Below are 19422 nucleotides of genomic sequence, written 5' to 3'. Positions count from 1 at the left end.
AAGGTGGGTTAAGGGGCGATGTAGAGTGGGTTAAGGGGCGATGTAGAGTGGGTAAGGGAGCGATGTAGAGTGGATTAAGGGGCGATGTAGAGTGGGTTAAGGGGCGATGTAGAGTGGATAAGGGAGCGATGTAGAGTGGGTTAGGGAGCGATGTAGAGTGGGTTAGGGAGCGATGTAGAGTGGGTTAGGGAGCGATGTAGAGTGGGTAAAGGTGCGATGTGGAGTGGGTTAGGGAGCGATGTGGAGTGGATAAAGGGGCGATGTAGAGTGGGTAAGGAGCGATGTAGAGTGGATAAGGGAGCGATGTGGAGTGGGTAAAGGGGCGATGTAGAGTGGGTTAAGGGGCGATGTGGAGTGAGTAAAGGAGCGATGTGGAGTGGGTTAGGGAGCGATGTAGAGTGGGTAAAGGAGCGATGAAGAGTGGATTAGGGAGCGATGTAGAGTGGATAAAGGGGCGATGTAGAGTGGATAAAGGAGCGATGTAGAGTGGTTAGGGAGCGATGTAGAGTGGGTTAAGGGGCGATGTAGAGTGGGTTAGGGAGCGATGTGGAGTGGGTTAGGGAGCGATGTGGAGTGGGTTAGGGAGCGATGTGGAGTGGGTTAAGGAGCGATGTGGAGTGGGTTAGGGAGCGATGTGGAGTGGGTTAGGGAGCGATGTGGAGTGGGTTAAGGGGCGATGTAGAGTGGGTTAAGGGGCGATGTAGATGGATAAAGGGGCGATGTAGAGTTGATAAGGAGCGATGTAGAGTGGATAAAGGGGCGATGTGGAGTGGGTTAAGGAGCGGTGTGGAGTGGATAAAGGAGCGGTGTGGAGTGGATAAAGGGGCGATGTAGAGTGGGTTATAATCACTACTCTGGTAACCATGTCATCGCTGCCGTGTTGATGTCGTCGCTGCCGTGACCATGTCATCGCTGCCGTGTCCATGTCATCGCTGCCGTGACCATGTCATCGCTGCCGTGTCCATCAACTGTCATCGCTGCCGTAACCATCAACTTGGTCAGCACTTTGGTGAGCACATTGGTCATGGCATTGGTCAACACTTTGGTCAGCACCTTGGTCAGCACGTTGGTCATGGCATTGGTCAGCAGGTTGGTCATGGCATTGGTCAGCACATTGGTCAACACTTTGGGCAGCATCTTGGTCAACACTTTGGTCATCGCATTGGTCATCAATGCAATCAGTACTCTGTCTAGAACATTAGATGTCAGTTGGCAGTTAGGTGATCGGTGGAATTTGGATTACAATGTTTGCGCTAACACATTGCTGAGATCAGCTGTAGAACGCGATGCAGAAGGGTATCTTGCGTACGAGGAAATCGCGGATGTGGCGGCCCACCGGGAAGCGGAAGATGCACAGGTCGAGCAGGATGATGGCGACGATGATGGCAACGACGACGGCGGCGATGGCGGAGTACGGAGGGGGATGGTCACCTCAATGCTCATGTGATTGGCCATCAAGCAATCACAACTGTCTACAACATTAGATGTCAGTTGCCGGTTAGGTTGCTGTGATTAGCTGCGCAGTAGATACCGCACCCTGTGGAAGGGCCGGATGCGGAAGTAGATCATGACGCAGATGACGACGATGATGAGGGCGACAGGGACGATGATGTAAGGGATGGGGTATATGGTCACCTCACTGCTCATGTGATTGTTCATCAACGCAATCATCACTCTGTCTAGAACATTAGATGTCAGTTGCCAGTTAGGTTATTGCGATCAGCTGCGCAGTAGATACCGCACCCTGTGGAACGGGCGGATGCGGAAGTAGCTCATGACGCAGATGACGATGATGATGAGCGCGACGGGGGCGATGATGATGGGGAGGGGGAGGGGGAAAATGGTCACCTCGCTGCTCATGTGATTTGCCATCAACGCAACCATTACTGTCTAGAACATTAGATGCCAGTTGCCAGTTAGGTGATCAGCGGAATTTGGGTTAACATAGTTTGCGCTCATAAATTACTGATCTCAGCTGTAAAACGCGATGCAGAAGGGTATCTTGCGGACGAGGAAATCGCGGATGTTGCGGCCCACCGGGAATCGGAAGATGCACAGGTCGAGCAAAATGATGGCGACGATGATGGCAACGATGACGGCGGCGATGGCGGAGTAGGGAGGGGGGATGGTCACCACGCTGCTCATGTGATTTGTCATCAACGCAATCATTACTGTCACAACATTAGATGTCTGTTGCCAGTGAGATTCTTGCGATCAGCTGCGCAGTAGGTACCGCACCCTGTGGAACGGCCAGATGCGGAAGTAGATCATGACGCAGATGACGATGATGATGAGGGCGACGGGGACGATGATGTAAGGGGCGGGGTTAGAGGTCACTCACTGCTCATGTTATTACTCATCAACGCAAGCATTACGTTGTCTAGAACATTAGATGTCAGTTGGCAGTTAGGTTATTGTGATTAGCTGCGCAGTAGATACCGCACCCTGTGGAATGGCCGGATGCGGAAGTAGACCATGACGCAGATGACGACGATGATAAGGGCGACGGCGGCGATGATGATAGGGAGGAGAGGGGTGGATGGTGAGTCGGAGGCGCCGGTGAGACGCAGTTGACCGGCGTGAGGCTCTGCACTGGAGGAGGAAGAACCGGAGGAACCAAGGGATTGGGCGGCATGGGAGGAAAGGGTAGCATACTGGGTACGTACAGATTCCACATTGCGTGCATTTCTACGACAAAAACAGGAACAATAAGAATTACATTTTTTACATCCATCAGGGTGGCATTGATCGCTGCTTTGCCGCTTATAGTAGATAGCGCGACAGACAGGACATATACCTCTACACCGTCCACAGGACACGTAGCAGCATCTACATTCACCTTGCGTACATCCAGTACCACACGTACACTGCTCCCCTCTTGTCATCTTCCCCTTCCCCTCTCCTTCCCAGTCCCCTCAGCCTGCGAACATATAAATCACCTAGCAAGCACTCACCAACTGCAACACGTACCACTGCCGCGCCCAGTCCCCTCAGTCTGCAAACATATAAATCACCTAGCAAGCACTCACCAACTGCAACACGTACCACTGCCGCTCCCAGTCCCTTCAACCTGCAGACATATCAGTCACCTAGCAACGCACTCACCAACTGCAACACGTACCACTGCCGCTCCCACTCCCCTCAGCCTGCGAACATGTCAATCACTTAGCAACGCACTCACCAACTGCAACACGTACCACTGCCGCTCCCAGTCCCCTCATCAACACTCACCCTCACCCCTGTATCCCCCCAGCCCAGGCCACCGACACCCACGCTGCCCAGGATACCACAGCTGCCCTGACGCGACGCATGTGATCGGCAACAACTGTCACTCTAAATTATTCACTATTCGCAACGCCATTAAAATCGCAGCGACCCGTGCGCTCAACTCCCACAGTGCAGCAGCACCGTGCCACGAGCCGCGGTATAGGCGCCATGCTGGCGGAGCGTGTCGGCTACGTGCCTAAATGTGATATTAACGATCGCCACATCGCCGCCTATAAACGCTACTTAACCTGGCCAACGCCGATTACGCCACCCCGCCAGTGACTCGCAACACACGACTTAAGTCACCCGCCGCGGTCCTCACGACCGCTTACGTTAGCGACCAATCACCCAGCCTCACGTGGCACTGACTCAATGGGCAACGCTGACACCTCTCACAGTCAACGCCTAACTCAACGCAACAGGCAATCAACGTGCTACAACACCCACCAAATTACGGTTCATCCGCCAGCTTAGCTCTTAGCCTGGTTGCTAGGTTAACACGTTGCCTGGCTGCCAGCTTAGCACTTTGCCTGGGTGCTAGCTTAACACTTTGCCTGCGTGCTAACTTACCACTTTGCCTGGATGCTAGCTTAGCACTTTGCCTGGTTGCTAGGTTATCACGTTGCCTGTGTGCTAGGTCAACACGTTACATTGTCTTTCAGTCAGCACATAATCTCAACGCTATTTAGTTCACACGTTGCCGCTAGAGTAATTCGAGACATTAGACAACGTATGTTGGTTAGGTGAGTAGGTGAATTGTTACGTGAGTTGTGTGAATTACAAACGTGAATACAATTACGGTTGTAGGTACGATATCTTGGCAAGCCTTCCGACTTGCGCTGCAGCCAACAATGATTGCGCCGTTATCCTGTGCGATGACGGTATCCTCAGGTGCGATTTGATGTGCAGCACATCCAGTCTGCCAACCATTACGCAGATGAGGTAGAATAGGGAGAGTGACCAAAGTGCGAGGACTAATAACATGAAAGGCAACCTGATTCTAAATAGGAATTCCGGTATAGTGACATGAATTAATTTCGATAGCACAGATGCCTGGGAGCAGACTTTGTTTAGTTGCTCTGAAAAATCTTTACAAGTTCTTTTTGGAACACAACTTTTGTTCACAAGCCCATTAAGAGACACTCTGTTACCGTATGTAAATCCGTATGTGTACAACGTTGGTAATGTGTTCGGGCATTGGACGATTGAGTTGCACGATTCGCTATGCGCTTTGGTGGCGAGACTATCAATTGCGTCCACGTTGCAAACCGTTTTTGCGCATCCAGAGACACGACATTTCTTACTCTGGCCGGTGCAATTTCCAGTACACCTTCTGCACAGCTGGCATAGCAAATCGTAGAATTTTTCGATCGTGTAAATAATCCACGAAACATATAGTTTACCGTTGTTAGACGACAATGCCGAATATGCGTCTAGGCAAATCGGCGAGATGTATGCTCCGCACGTCATGGTGGCAGTGTAACACGCATCGTCGGGGTTGAATATACTATAGAGGTTGCCGCGGTGGTGATATAAACTATCAACTTCATTTTCCTTTACGTAGACAAAGGCTGCGTGCCTCTTCGATTTGAACATGAGCGACACGTCGCCGAAGTCATAGTTGTCATTGAAATACGCCTCGTTTACTGCGAAGTTGAATCCCTGTTTTGTGTGCTTAATACGAGTCTCGTTCCTATCCTCATCCCAATCGTGAAGTAATTGATAGAAGACAGCGAACATGTAGTCAAGTGTTTTGGGAGCGCTGGGAATAATACAATTAAACATGCTGCACAGCTTAGTGAGAGGAGAGTTCACACTGCTGCAAAAACCTGTGAGTGCCATGTAAAGTTGTTGACCTTTCCGCCTATGCGATGCAAGATTGCTGATATCGGAAAAGCCCATCGGCGTCAAACATGGCATTTCAGGTGATGCTCTAGCGCACGTGCCACATGACATCTTTGGCCCCTTGCTTGTTACGAGATGTGGCAAAAAGCCCGGCAGACCATCCTCCAGATAAGATTGCAGTGGTGACTTGAGGCCGCAGGTAGTGTTTTGGTCGCACTTTTGGTCACAGCGTTGGTTATGCTTTTGACCAGCGTCTTGGTTGGCACATTGGATCGTGTTACACTTCCAGTTGGATCCACCGATTTCCCGGCCATACCAGCAATCACGCCACCCGCCAAGCTCAGTATTGTACAGACACTGCTGACATATGAAATAAAGCTGGTAATGAAGGCGTCTAAGGATATCAACCAGGGTACAGATTAGGCTGTTCATGTTATTCGGGTATACTAAACCCTGCGAATTGTTAGTGAATTCACAAGCATACACGCCACCCGCGTGGCCATATCCGAGGATGGAAGTGAGGACGTTGTGAGATTGCTTGCATACTTCGTCGAGTGTTGCTCTCAGCGCAGCAGCGGTGATGGGTTTCGGATAGGCGTCCAACGTGTCGGCATTTTCGTCTATAACAGGTAGATCGTCCGACTGAACGTCTTTGTGCTGCTCGCCCGGTTTCTCAAAGAGACCGCTAAATCCGTCAATTATCAAGTCTTGGTATACCGGACTATGAGGAAGTCCGTCAAGCCAACACAACATTTGGTATACATTGCAAGGTGCGTTGCCCTTCGATGGAGGAGCGATGTGACAAACGTCGTTGTATTGTCCGAGGTGATCGACAAGACACGCCATGAAATGAATGAGACTAAATTTATCATGTTTCTTAGTTGACTCACACAATCTTAAATGCTCGTTGTTGACCCCGCTTATTGGCCAAGTCAGCCTCTTCTGAATTTGGTCACCTTTCATCCAGTCCTGGTCTTGCAGCTCGCCGTTCTGCTCGCCCCGGTCGGATACACGATAGCCTTCATCGGCGAACAGTTTTCCGAGGTCACCGTTTTTGTTAATCTGCTGTCCACTTAAGCTCTTGCAGTTTACTCTCAACATGGGTAACGAGACGCCAAGATGAATGATCGTGAGACAAACCTTAGCATATCTGGAAGAATACTCCGCTCGCCACGGCTCACCGTCATAAATTGAGATGTAAGCCTTGTCAAGTTCGTCGTGAAATTTTCGCAGGCCTTTTGTCAGAATGTCAAGCAGCTTGTTACTGTCTTCGCTGAACGACTCCGGATGGATGCCGTCTATAAGTGTGTTAACGGCGGATAACTCAACTACAAATTTCTTGTTGTAATTCGAGAGGCCATTTAGTAGAGTGTTTAGTGTAGTATCTATTTCAGTAATTTTATGCGGAGGCATGATGTCACGTTTAGTATTGAGACTGTAGAGTATACCACCAAAGAAGTTGCTGATACATCCAGCAAACGTCGCCAGTTTGGCGTTTGGTGGCAATGCGTTTTTTATATTATCGGTCTTCAATTGCGCCTCTATCTCTTTCATGAATCCTTTAAATTTCTTATCGGCGTCCTGGGTTATTTCGGTGGGAAGATGTTTCAGTTCGTCTGTCACCTTTGACGAAAATTGTTGCAGCAATTCCTTTACGGACGTTACGTAGTTTGCGCGAACTTGGGCGATTATGATATCTCGACCCTTCTTTACCTCAGAGTTAACATGTTTTTCAATTTCCTGGATGCATTTGGTTTGCACCTCGATGGCTTCTTTCTCAAAGAAGTTCTTTGCCTTCTGTATGGCGTTGTTCAAATCGAAGGTTTTGAGATTAGAGAGGTGTTGTTGAATTTCTTGCAAGCTGCCTTCAGCAGCTTTCGCGCCTTTATCCTTCATGCCGATCGTATTTATTTTCAGGTTGCTTAAGGTAACTTTTATAGATTGGCCTACCTTTTCGAAAGCCCTCAACAGATCACTTAGGTTCGTGGCGATTGCTTCAGACAAGGTATTGAAAGACGTTACGTTGTTGATTATATTCTTAGCATTCTCAAAATCAGTTTTTGCAGTATCCCTAATCGCACCGATCGCCGCGGGGAGGTGGCCTGCGCTTTTGATGGCTTCGAAGTCAGATTTGGAAAGGGAGGACACTTTGTCTTGGTCGACAAAGCCATCGTATTTGGAGAAGGCAGTCGTTGTTTCCAGCGTGACTGTATCACCAGCGGCGGTAATCAATTTTCTCCCAAGCTCTTCCGTCACCTCCCTGATCGCGTTGTCGACGGCGAGGGCAAAGTTAATCCTACTGCTGGATGTTCCAACGGATTGGTTTCCTGTAGCTTGTTTCAATTTCTCTTCAAAATCGCTAGCCGTGGTCAATGCCTCGTTGATTTTGCCGAGATGGCAGTCAGTAGCAAGCTTCTGAATTTGCTCACCCATTTTTTCAGCAGCCATCGAAAAAACATGCAAAACTATATTTACGGCATTCTTCAGATCTGAGTTGTGTATAACATTTTGTTTGGAGGGATCCACTTGTAATTCACCTGCCTTCTCTATAGCACTGACTATATGGTCAACACCATTCTGTAGACTTTGCCCATTAAAGTGATCAAGGAATCTTTTAATCAATTTTAAATCGGTTTCCACATTTCCATTGGTGGCAAGATCCGCTTTGTGAGCTAACGCAATTTCTTTTACCTTGGCTATGACCTTGGTAATGATTTGTTCCTTCACCTTAGGAAGCAGTTGTTCACGGTTATTTTGCAGAGTTTCTATTTCGGAAGCATACATGTCAATATGCTCATGCAGGGGACCATTATTTGCTACCATCCTTCTCACAATCTCCCTCACCCAATCAGCGACCGTCGCATCAAAGTTCTCAAACGTCTTAACGTAGGTCGGAACCTGCTGACTGATTGCCCACAGCCCGGTTGGTTTAGTTACGAACCTTCCGCCTACCCCTTCAATGGTCTTTATCTTATTTTTTATAAGGTCGACCATCTCGACCATTGAGTTGTGCGTTGCCCCTTCCGTGTCTCCAGTCTCAACCACTTTATACAACTTCCCAATCGCCGTCTTTATCTCCCCGACCTGCTTACTAACAGCATCCTTCACTTTCCACAAATCCCCTTTAAGCGCCTCGTCCATTTCTTTCACTTTTGCAAGCGCTTCGGTAACGTTCTTTTCGACGTTATCCTTCGTACTGTTGAAATGCCAGAAAAGTGTCTCACCTTTCTCTTTCAATTCGGCGGCTTTTTTTCTAATGTTATCTTGATTCTCTCCTCCGGGCAACGAAATCCCAACTTCCCCCGCATCTTTTATCGGCTTCTTAAGCATTTCATCGGCAGCGACGATCCATCTATTTAACCTATCGATATACCACTGCATTTTTTGGTCGATCACTTGTAGTTGTTTTTTAATCTCCTCGACCTTAGTCTTCAGCTGCCTAACAAGGTCCGTCACACGATTTCTCATGTTCACATTAACACATTCTCCTAGGTCAGTTGACGTTTTTTCAATGAGGGTTATCGTGGTTTCCAGATCAGTCCACTGCTTTCCTCTTTTTTGTTGGGAATACTTAGTAAGCCTAGTCAGCTCAAGGCCAATATTTTTCTTAGCATTGTCAATTTTTACTTGGATATCGGGATTTAGATCTTCCACTGCTATTTTCATTTGTGGTTGTGTATTCAAATTGAACGCCTTATGGAACACGTTTGCAAATCCTCTACACTGCTCCACCAGGGTCACGGCCGTTATCACGGCCTCCTTGGAAACATTGCAAACCGGAATTTTATCAACAGCTTTATCTAATTCGCCACCTTCTCTAACATGATTTAATAATGCTTCAATTGGATTTTTAACATAATTGTTGGAATTTCTTACATTACCATTATACCCCCCCACCCCTGCGACCACACTTCCAATCGCAACATTAAAACCTTTTTTACCGGCGTGTTTATTTTGCTTAAGAGTGTTAATTGCTTCAGTAATTTCTCCTTTATGCTGCCCTAAATGCTCTTTGATGTTACTGAGAACACCACTCAAAAATCCCATCACCCCGTCACACAGCCTATCCAAGTCAGAGTACACGATGCCTTTGCCAGTGTAGCCTCTGGAAGCAGAGTCGAAGCCGAGGAATGTCTCGAGGCCGGTGCAAAGGTTATGAAGAATGTTTTCATCACCTTTTTTACCAAGTGATTCAGTGAAATTTTTAAGCTTATCATTAAGTTCTTTAAGTTGTTTCTCACGCTCAGAAATTTCATCATAGGCTTTCTGCTTGGAACCGTCACGGTAGGAAGCATTGTGATATAGCCTTTCGCAGTCTGATTTATACTGTTTAAGGTGTTCTTCAGTTACTTTTGGAGTTTTTTTTGGAGATTCAGAATCTTTGGAATTTTTAGCATCTTCATGCTCCTTCAACAGCCTATTGGCCCACTGGCAAGTGGACTCATTTCCCCTATACTTAACAGGGCATTCAAGTTTAGATTTTTCGGCTTGGAGGGACTTAAGGGGCGATGTGGAGTGGGTTAGGGAGCGATGTAGAGTGGATAAAGGAGCGATGTGGAGTGGATAAGGGAGCGATGTGGAGTGGATTAGGGAGCGATGAAGGGTGGATTAGGGAGCGATGTAGAGTGGGTTAGGGAGCGATGAAGGGTGGGTTAAGGGGCGATGGAGAGTGGGTTAGGGAGCGATGTAGAGGAGGTTAAGGGGCGATGTAGGGTGGGTAAAGGGGCGATGTAGAGTGGTTAAGGGAGCGATGGAGAGTGGATAAAGGAGCGATGTAGAGTGGATAAAGGGGCGATGTAGAGTGGGTAAAGGGGCGATGTGGAGTGGATAGAGGAGCGATGTAGAGTGGGTACGGGAGCGATGTAGAGTGGGTTAAGGGGCGATGTAGAGTGGGTTAAAAGGCGATGTAGAGTGGGTAAAGGGGCGATGTGGAGTGGGTTAAGGAGCGATGTAGAGTGGGTTAAGGAGCGATGTGGAGTAGATTAGGGAGCGATGTGGAGTGGGTTAAGGGGCGATGTAGAGTGGTTTAAGGGGCGATATAAAGTGGATAAGGGGCGATGTAGAGTGGGTTAAGGGGCGATGTAGAGTGGGTTAAGGGGCGATGTAGAGTGGGTTAAGGGGCGATGTAGAGTGGGTTAGGGAGCGATGTAGAGTGGGTAAGGGAGCGATGTAGAGTGGATAAAGGGGCGATGTAGAGTGGGTAAAGGGGCGATGTAGAGTGGGTTAAGGAGCGATGTGGAGTGGATTAGGGAGCGATGTAGAGTGAATAATAATCACCACTTATGTCATCGCTGCCGTGTCCATGTCATCGCTGCCGTAACCATGTCATCGCTGCCGTAACCATGTCATCGCTGCCGTGACCATGTCATCGCTGCCGTGACCATGTCATCGCTGCCGTGACCATGTCATCGCTGCCGTGACCATCAACTTTGTCAGCACTTTGGTCACCTCACTGCTCATGTGATTTGCCATCAACGCAGCCATTACTGTCTAGAACATTAGATGTCAGTTGCCATTTAGGTGATCGGTGGAATTTGGATTAACGATTTTAGCGCTAACAAATTGCTGCGATCAGCTGTAGAACGCGATGCAGAACGGTATCTTGCGGACGAGGAAATCGCGGATGTTGCGGCCCACCGGGAAGCGGAAGATGCACAGGTCGAGCAGGATGATGGCGACGATGATGGCAACGATGACGGCGGCGATGGCGGAGTAGGGAGGGGGGGAAGTAGTTACTTCACTGCTCATGTAATTGGTCATCAACGCAATAGTTACATTGTCTAGCACATTACATGTCAGTTGCCAGTTAGGTTATTGTGATTAGCTGCGCAGTAGATACCGCACCCTGTGAAACGGCCGGATGCGGAAGTAGATCATAACGCAGATGACGAGTATGATGAGGGCGACGGGGGCGATGATGATTGGTACGGTGAGGTTGGAAGACTTGGAGGGATTCGTGGTGTGAGCAGAACTGGATCCGCTGGAAGAACGTGTTACGGTAGTAGAAGAGGAGACAAGGGAGAAAGTATGGGATTGCTGTTGACCGGCGGCACGTTGTTGACGGGAATTTTCAGCTTGCTTGCGTAGACAACAGTTACATACACATCTGTCGATGACGCATTCCTTACATCCTTCAGGATGGCATTCTCCTCCACGCATTCGATCGCTGTAGAACTTGAAACATGGAGAAAAACATGTTCTACATTTTCCACAGCATATGTAGCAGCAAAGACACTTGTCTTCTGTACATTCTTTGCCGCACTTACACCGACTCATCTTCCCTGCTCCGTCCCAGTCCCCTCAACCTGCGAACATATCAATCACTCAAGCAGCACTCACCAACCGCAACACGTAACACTGCCGCTCCCACTCCCCTCAACCTGCAGACATATCAATCACTCAAGCAGCACTCACCAACTGCAACACGTACCACTGCCGCTACCACTCCCCTCAACCTGCGAACATATCAATCACCTAGCAACGCACTCACCAACTGCAACACGTACCACTGCCGCTACCACTCCCCTCAGCCTGCAGACATATCAGTCACCTAGCAACGCACTCACCAACTGCAACACGTACCACTGCCGCTACCACTCCCCTCAGCCTGCAGACATATCAGTCACCTAGCAACGCACTCACCAACTGCAACACGTACCACTGCCGCTACCACTCCCCTCAGCCTGCAGACATATCAGTCACCTAGCAACGCACTCACCTACTACAACACTTACCACTGCCGCTCCCAGTCCCCTCATCACCAAGGCACTCACCCCTGTGTCCCCCCAGCACAGGCCACCGACACCCACGCTGCCCGGGATACCACGGCTGCCCTGCCGCGACGCATGTGATAAGCACCAACAGCCACTCTAAATTATGTACTATTCGCAACGCCATAAGAATTGCAGCGAACCCCGTGCGCTCAACTCCCACAGTGCAGCAGCACCGTGCTACGAGCCGCGGTATCGGCGCCATGCTTGCGGAGCGTGTCGGCTACGTGCCTAAATGTGATATTAACGATCGCTACATTGCTGCCTATAAATGCTACTTAACCAGGCCAACGCGGATTACGCCACCCTGCCAGTGACTCGCAACACATGACTTACGTCACCCGCCGCGGCCTTCACGGCCGCCTACGTAGCAACCAATCACCCAGCCTCACGTGAGACTGACTCAATGGGCAACGCGGACACCTCTCACAGTCAACGCGTAACTCAACGCACCAGGCAAATAACGGTTCATCCGTCAGCTTAGCACTTTGCCTGGGTGCTAGGTCAACACTTAGCCTGATTGCCAGCTTACCACTTTGCCTGAGTGCTTGCCTAGCACTTTGCCTGGTTGCTAGCTTAGCACGTTGCCTGGTTGCTAGCTTAGCACTTAGCTTGTGTGCTAGGTTAGCACTTAGCTTGCGTGCCAGCTTAGCACTTTGCCTGGGTGCTAGCTTAGCACTTTGCCTGGGTGCTAGGTCAACACTTTGCCTGGTTGCCAGCTTAGCACGTTGCCGGGTTGCCAGCTTACCACTTTGCCTGGGTGCTAGGTTAGCACTTTGCCTGTGTGCTAGCTTAGCACTTTGCCTGGTTGCTAGGTTAACACTTTGCCTGGTTGCTAGCTTATCACTTTGCCTGGTTGCTAGGTTAGCACTTAGCCTGAGTGCCAGTTTAGCACTTTGCCTAGTTGCTAGCTTAGCACTTAGCCTAGTTGCTAGCTTATCACTTTGCCTGGGTGCCAGCTTAGCACTTAGCTTGCGTACTAGCTTAGCACTTTGCCTGGTTGCTAGCTTAGCACTTTGCCTGGTTGCTAGCTTAGCACGTTGCTTGGTCGTTTAGTCATAACCTAATCTAGGTGCTATTTAGTTCACAGGTTGCCGCTAGAGTAATTCGAAACATTATGATACGTTTGTCGGTTAGGTGAGTAGGTGAATTGCTAGGTGAGTTGATGTGAATTACAAATGTGACTATAATTACGGTTGCAGGTACGATATCTTGGCAAGCCTTCCGACTTGCGCTGCAGCCAACAATGATTGCGCTGTAATCTTGTGCGACGACGGTATCCTCAGGTGTGAGCGTATGTGGAGCACATCCAGCCTGCCAACCATTACGCAGATGAGGTAGAAGAGGGATAGCGACCAGAGCGCCACGGTCATCCACAAGAAAGGTGCGCGGATGGTGAACATGAAATTATCAATGGCTTTGAAGAACTGCACAAGATGTGAGTCCTTCTCAAATGCCTCTTTAAATACATCACAGAAATCTCTGCACGTGCGTTTCTTTTGCGATCGTTCACTTCCGTTCAGCCTTTCCGGATCGCCGAGAACGAAGCCGTATTTCGCCAATGTTGGCATCGTGTTATTGCAGCTTACAATGGATTTGCATTTGCGATCGTGATATCGTGGCGGATCATGTTTGGATGTAGTTCTGCACTCCTTGATGCACGCTTTTCCATGGCAATTCGATCCCCTGGAACCGCATTTGGAATTGCACTCGTCATACAATTTCTTCAGCAGATCGTAGAACGTCGCGGTCAGGTAAACGATCCACGACAAATACTTATCGGCGTGTTTTGATGAGAACGTCTCGTAGATGGCGTGACCGATGGGACGCAAAAAAGGACCGCATACGACGGCTTCCCTTGATAAGCATACGAGACTGCCCAGGCTACCATCGGAGTGGCCCTTCTTCAATGCTGAGTGACTAGGGGTAAATAAGTGGTATACGTTTAACCCAGTATACTGACGTCCGAAATTGGCAGCTTTAACTTGTTCCGTAAATGCCTGTTGTTTATGCTGTTGACCATGCATACCCCAGCGATCGGTGAGGTGATAGTAGAAGCTGAACATGTCCGCCAGCGTTTTCGGCGCACTGGGTAGCAGGCAGTTCAAGTAACTGCACAGTTTAGTAAGAGGAGATTTTGCACTCCCACAGAAATTGTAAAGCACCTCGCGTATATCCTGGCCCATCATCGTATGCGACGCGGTGGCACCGATATCAGCGAAGCCCATTGGCGTCCTGCACGGCATACCAGGTGTACTACCACACGTGCCACATGACAGACTCGATCCCCTAGCCGTAACCGAATGCGGCAGGTGGCCCTTCAAACCGTCCTCCAAGAACGATTGCAGTGGCGACTTGACGCCGCAGTTGGGATACTGCCCACCCGTTTGGTCACCACTTTGGTCGTGCCTTTGGTCGCAGTCTTGCTTAGGGCACTGCTTTGTGTTGCACTGCCAGCCTGACCCACCGATGTACCTGCCGTAGTGACAGTCCTTCCAGCCGCTGAGCTGAGTTGTAAGTTGACACTGCTGCAGCAGGAAGTACAGCTGGTGGTAGAGGCGCTTGAGCAGGTCGAACAACGTGCACAGCAGCTGAATCATATTGGTAGGGTAATCTAATTTTAGCGAGTTGCTAGAGAACTCACACGCGTAAATTCCGTCCTTGTGACCGTGACCTAGGATAGCGGTGAGGACGGCGTGGGAGTTGGCAGACACATAGTAGAGCTCCGCTTCTACGTCACCGTATTTGATTGGATATGGGTGCGCTTCGAAGGGCTGCAGCTTCTTCTCACCCGGCCTTTCCTTGTCCTCCTTCATGAACTCAGACCTAACTTGCGCCTTGAGCTTCTCGTATACGGGGTTGAACTGCAGGCCGTTGCACCAGACGAGAATTTCGTAAACGGAGCATGGAGCCCGGGGTTTGTCAATACGGGTAAGGTGGCAGACTTTGAAGTACGTCTGCAGGAAATCATAGAGTTTTTGGATGAGACCACACTCCTCCGCGATGGTTACACCTAGCTCGTCCGACCCGGATGTCGATTGAGGGATGCCGGTGACGGGAGATGACCGTTGACTGAACAGTTCATGTGGATTGGTTAGGTGTTTGAGAATGCTGCTACCATTGAAGTCTTGTCTGTGATTCAGTTCGCCATGCTCAGCGTTCTCAGGACGATGGACGTCATACCCGTTGTCGCGGAAGAAGAGAGCGTGGAGGCTGGAGGTGGGTGTTTGGGCGTCATAGATTTTATGGGTGGTCCAACCATCAATATCAAGGTGATCTTTGAAGGCGGTCAATTCTTGATATAAGATGGGCGTGATGGTCCAACAGATTTTGGCGTAGTGTCCTAGTTCCTCCTCTTGCAATTGTCTCCCGGAGTAACTGCTCACGTATGCCTTCTTGAGCTCCTCGACGAGAGGGGTGAAGCCTGCTTTCAGAGCATTGAGGAGTAAGGGGCACTTAGCATCGCCGTAGGTAGCGGGCTTGAAGGCAGTGACTGCATTATCAAGGGCGTCTAGATTGATACTGAATGTGTGGTCGAAGTGATGTGAATCGACAAGGTCTCCAAACAACTTAGCTAGCGCCTCGCGCGTTGGCTGAATTTTCTCAAAGTCCGTCGTGAAGTCCTGCTGTTTATGCAAATCATGCAGAAATCTGTTGACGCTACCGAAGAATTTGGAAGCAGCCTGGCTTAGCAGGGACTCCTTTTGAGGTGTGAACTTAGGGTTCATGTCTCTAATACCTCGAATTGACTTTTCGTTAGTAATGAAATCCCTTTCGAATGTCGTCATAAAACCTTTGAAACCAAGGGTTAAGTCACGTGCAATGTCTCTCGGCAAAGGTTCGAGTTCCTTTTCGACCTTTAGAGAGAATGCCGTCAGCAGCTCTTTTAGTGACTCGATGTACTGCTTCTGCGCGTGGATGTTTAGAGCGTTCCTAGCGATCTTGACCTCCTGTTGAACATGGTTGTCAAGCAACGTGATGGTGGCGTCTCGAGTTGGAATCATGCCGTTCAAGACATCCGTGGTAGTTTTAATCAGACCAGTCTCCAAACTCTTCTGCAGATCGGTGAGATCTTGCTTGATTTTATATATACTACCTCTAAGATTTGACTTCTTACTAAAGTAAGTATCTTTCAAAAGTCTAAGGTTGTCTCGGGCGTTGCCTCCAACCTCTCTGATGGTCGTGCACAGGTCATCGATGTTTCGCTTAATTTCATCGAAAGGCTTGTTGAAGGTGGAAGCGTCAATCTGCTCAAGACCGTTGTCAAGCTTAATGTCAGGTTCAATTTGTCTCAAAACGTTTTTCATTTCATCTCGGATTCTCTTGATGGCAGCGGGGAGGGTGCCTTCAAGTTTGTTTGGGTCATCGTCCGCGACGGCCAAGCTTTCTGGTGTCTGCAAGACTTGCTTTTTATATTGCTCAAACCCTTCTTTACCGAGCTCCGAAATTTTGTCGCCTACAAGGTCGCTTGTTCCGATGTGATGCTCAGCTACGGTTTTAATTTTTCCGATCGCGGCGTCGACGGCGGCGGCGTGGTTAACTTTTCTACCACCACTATTCTTCCCAAGCGCAGTTTTGAGATTTTGATGAAGCTCATCAGCTTTCTTGTGAGCCGTATCTAACGCTTCTGCAATGCTCGTGCTAGGAGGAGTACCTAGCCTGTTGCTAAGTAAAATAGAATCAAGCTCCTCGGCAGCCTGGGCGGCGGTGGAGCACAGACTAATAAGCGTGGTCCTGACGGCTTCTCTTAGGAACCTTCGGTGCGCGTAAGAGTATTTCACCGCTGTAGTTCCTGGCGCTGTCTCAATTGCGTTCATTATGATTGTAACGAACTTATCAATTTTCTCCGTGCCCTCCTGTAATTTCTCGTCAAGTTTGCTGGCAAACATCAAACAGACATCTTTGACATTTTGCAAATTTTCAGCAATAGTGGTGACTTGCCGCGATGTGAATTGACCAGTGGCTTCTGAAATAATATGATCAGTCGTAAGCTGTGAAGTGATTGCAGCCTTAATTTTTTCGTTGAGTGCTTTATAAATTCCATTTTCTTCATTTCTGTATGCTTCGTTCAACATATCATTTGCCGTCACGTACTGTTTAATCCAGGACTTCACGGCATTCGTCCCTTTGACAGTGTCATCCTTCCCCAAAATCGCATCCATCCACGAAGGCAAAACATCTTGCACGAACTGACCCGGTTTGAACTTATCGGTATATTTCCACTTTAGTCCAGTAACAATACCCTGCAGACCTGTCTTTGGAGCTACACTGCTTGCGCCTTCGTTTACGACTCCGACCTTATTCTTCATATCCTCTATAACTTTTACCATAGACTTATCCGCCTCTATTGTCCTGTCAGGCTCACCAGTTTGAACTACTTTATACAACTTCCCAATCGCCGTCTTAATCTCCTCCACCTGCCCCTCCACCGCCGTCTTCACCTTACCCAGATCCTCCTTCAATTCCCCGTCCATCTTTATCACAGCCTCAAGTGCCTGTTTAACAGTCTCGTCAACTTCCCTCTTGGCCTGGCTTGCAAGGGCCAATAGGTTGTCTCCCTGGAATCGCAAATCATGTGCGTCCTTTAAAATTTTCTCCGGTTTAATGCTCTTATCCTCCTTATCAAACTCCTTCAGTATGATATCCACATGCCCTTGGACAGTAATGACGGAACTCTGCGCTTCTCTAATCCACCTGTCCAGCTCACCGATGTATGTCTTCAGCTTACCATTGATATCGTTAAGCTTCTGCAAAATGGCCTGAATTTTTTTCGTGAAGTGCGTTACCAGTGTATTTACTTCCTTGCAAATGTGATCGTTTACCTTACGTTTGACGCCATCGAGCGCCTCAGTAATCTTATCCTTAGTCGCCGCTAACTTCTCTTCATCCTTTTTCGACAACTCACTCAGTCGATTTTTTTCATGCACCAGCGTGTGATGGACACTCACAATTTTGTCACGCAACTTTTCGTTAAAATCATTAATGGCGTCTTTGTTGCTATTGTGACTATTTTTGACATCTAAGTCATTAGTGAAGTTTTCAGCTTTCCGCTGACAATCTGCCAGGCTCTTCTTAACGGACTCCTCGTTCAGTCCAATTTGCTTGGCGTCATCTGCAAGAGCATTATCTTTTTGTATTTCACTTACCGTTTTGTGAAGCAGCTGCATTTCCTTACTGAAAGTCTGTATTTTATTCTTAATGCTTTCATTCGACGACTTCACTGCCTGGTTGTACCGGTTGACGTTGACAGTCACCATGGGAAACGCCTTGCAAAAACCATCGTGACCTGAGTTCAAATTTGATTTTAAAGTGCTACTAACTAATGTATTTAAGTATTCCTTACCTGTTTCGTAAGGCTGTTTCTCGCTGACATCCTTAAGCACCTGATACAAAAATCCCATCACTGCATCACACAGCCTGTCAAGGTCAGAGTACACAATACCCTTGCCATCGTAGCCTTTGGAAGAAGGGTTGAAGCCGAGAAAAGTCTCGAGGCCGGAACAAAGATTCTCTAAGAGCTTTTTAGGATCATTTGGCATAGTTTTAAGATTCTCATAAAATTCACAAAGCTTCTCCACTTCCTTCAAAGCGTCAACCTGGACTGCAATTTGGCTGAGTCAGCAGAGGGAGAGGGGGAAGTGAAGGGTGACAAGGCACAAGTTATTGCTATGGTTTATAGAGGTCATAGCGGTATTATGGCGAGGTAATTCGAGGGATGTGGAGTGGGTAAAGGGGCGATGTAGAGTGGGTTAGGGAGCGATGTAGAGTGGATAAAGGGGCGATGTAGAGTGGGTAAAGGGGCGATGTAGAGTGGATAAGGGAGCGATGTAGAGTGGATAAGGGAGCGATGTAGAGCGGATAAAGGAGCGATGTAGAGTGGATAAAGGGGCGATGTAAGGTGGATTAAGGGGCGATGTGGAGTGGATAAAGGGGCGATGTAGAGTGGGTTAGGGAGCGATGTAGAGTAGATAAAGGAGCGATGTAGAGTGGGTTAAGGGGCGATGTGGAGTGGATAAGGGAGCGATGTAGAGTGGATAAAGGGGCGATGTAGAGTGGATAAAGGGGCGATGTAGAGTGGGTTAAGGGGCGATGTAGAGTGGATAAAGGGGCGATGTAGAGTGGACTAAGGGGCGATGTAGAGTGGGTTAGGGAGCGATGTAGAGTGGGTAAAGGGGCGATGCAGAGTGGGTAAAGGAGCGATGTAGAGTGGGTTAGGGAGCGATGAAGGGTGGGTTAAGGGGCGATGTAGAGTGGATAAAGGGGCGATGTGGAGTGGATAAAGGAGCGATGTGGAGTGGATAAAGGGGCGATGTACAGTGGGTAAAGGGGCGATGTAGAGTCGGTTAGGGAGCGATGTAGAGTGGGTTAAGGGGCGATGTAGAGTGGGTTAAGGAGCGATGTAGAGTGGATAGAGGAGCGATGTAGAGTGGGTAAAGGGGCGATGTAGAGTGGGTTAGGGAGCGATGTAGAGTGGACAAGGGAGCGATGTAGAGTGGGTAAAGGGGCGATGAAGAGTGGGTAAAGGGGCGATGCAGAGTGG

At 48.8% G+C, this 19422-nt stretch overlaps 5 protein-coding genes across 5 annotated transcripts; 1 reads left to right on the top strand and 4 right to left on the bottom strand.

The window, feature by feature from the left end:
* Positions 1-943: 943 nt before the first annotated feature.
* On the top strand, positions 944-2712 carry BBBOND_0005570 (hypothetical protein, conserved; the record flags this gene model as incomplete). Its single annotated transcript, XM_012915383.1, has 7 exons — positions 944-1411; positions 1528-1623; positions 1735-1843; positions 1994-2145; positions 2230-2325; positions 2436-2535; positions 2585-2712. The coding sequence occupies 7 exons, from the start codon at positions 944-946 to the stop codon at positions 2710-2712; spliced, it is 1149 nt and encodes a 382-aa protein (XP_012770837.1).
* A 123-nt stretch (positions 2713-2835) lies between these two features.
* On the bottom strand, positions 2836-3221 carry BBBOND_0005560 (hypothetical protein, conserved; the record flags this gene model as incomplete). Its single annotated transcript, XM_012915382.1, has 5 exons — positions 2836-2920; positions 2955-2995; positions 3046-3070; positions 3106-3146; positions 3198-3221. 5 exons carry the CDS (start codon positions 3219-3221, stop codon positions 2836-2838), a joined length of 216 nt encoding a protein of 71 aa, XP_012770836.1.
* An 841-nt stretch (positions 3222-4062) lies between these two features.
* BBBOND_0005550 (hypothetical protein, conserved) lies at positions 4063-9557 on the bottom strand (the record flags this gene model as incomplete). Its single annotated transcript, XM_012915381.1, has 2 exons — positions 4063-9509; positions 9542-9557. The coding sequence occupies 2 exons, from the start codon at positions 9555-9557 to the stop codon at positions 4063-4065; spliced, it is 5463 nt and encodes a 1820-aa protein (XP_012770835.1).
* A 1126-nt stretch (positions 9558-10683) lies between these two features.
* On the bottom strand, positions 10684-10872 carry BBBOND_0005540 (hypothetical protein, conserved; the record flags this gene model as incomplete). Its single annotated transcript, XM_012915380.1, has 1 exon — positions 10684-10872. One exon carries the CDS (start codon positions 10870-10872, stop codon positions 10684-10686), a length of 189 nt encoding a protein of 62 aa, XP_012770834.1.
* Positions 10873-13072: 2200 nt separating this feature from the next.
* BBBOND_0005530 (hypothetical protein, conserved) lies at positions 13073-18421 on the bottom strand (the record flags this gene model as incomplete). The annotated part of the gene is made up of 1 exon (XM_012915379.1): positions 13073-18421. One exon carries the CDS (start codon positions 18419-18421, stop codon positions 13073-13075), a length of 5349 nt encoding a protein of 1782 aa, XP_012770833.1.
* Between the last annotated feature and the right edge of the window lie 1001 nt (positions 18422-19422).

Source organism: Babesia bigemina, scaffold Bbigscaff_76511 (assembly GCF_000981445.1).
Source record: "Babesia bigemina genome assembly Bbig001, scaffold Bbigscaff_76511".
Lineage (NCBI taxonomy): Eukaryota > Apicomplexa > Aconoidasida > Piroplasmida > Babesiidae > Babesia > Babesia bigemina.
The sequence above is the reverse complement of the archived record's forward strand: the minus strand, read 5'-3'. Positions and strand labels throughout refer to the sequence as shown.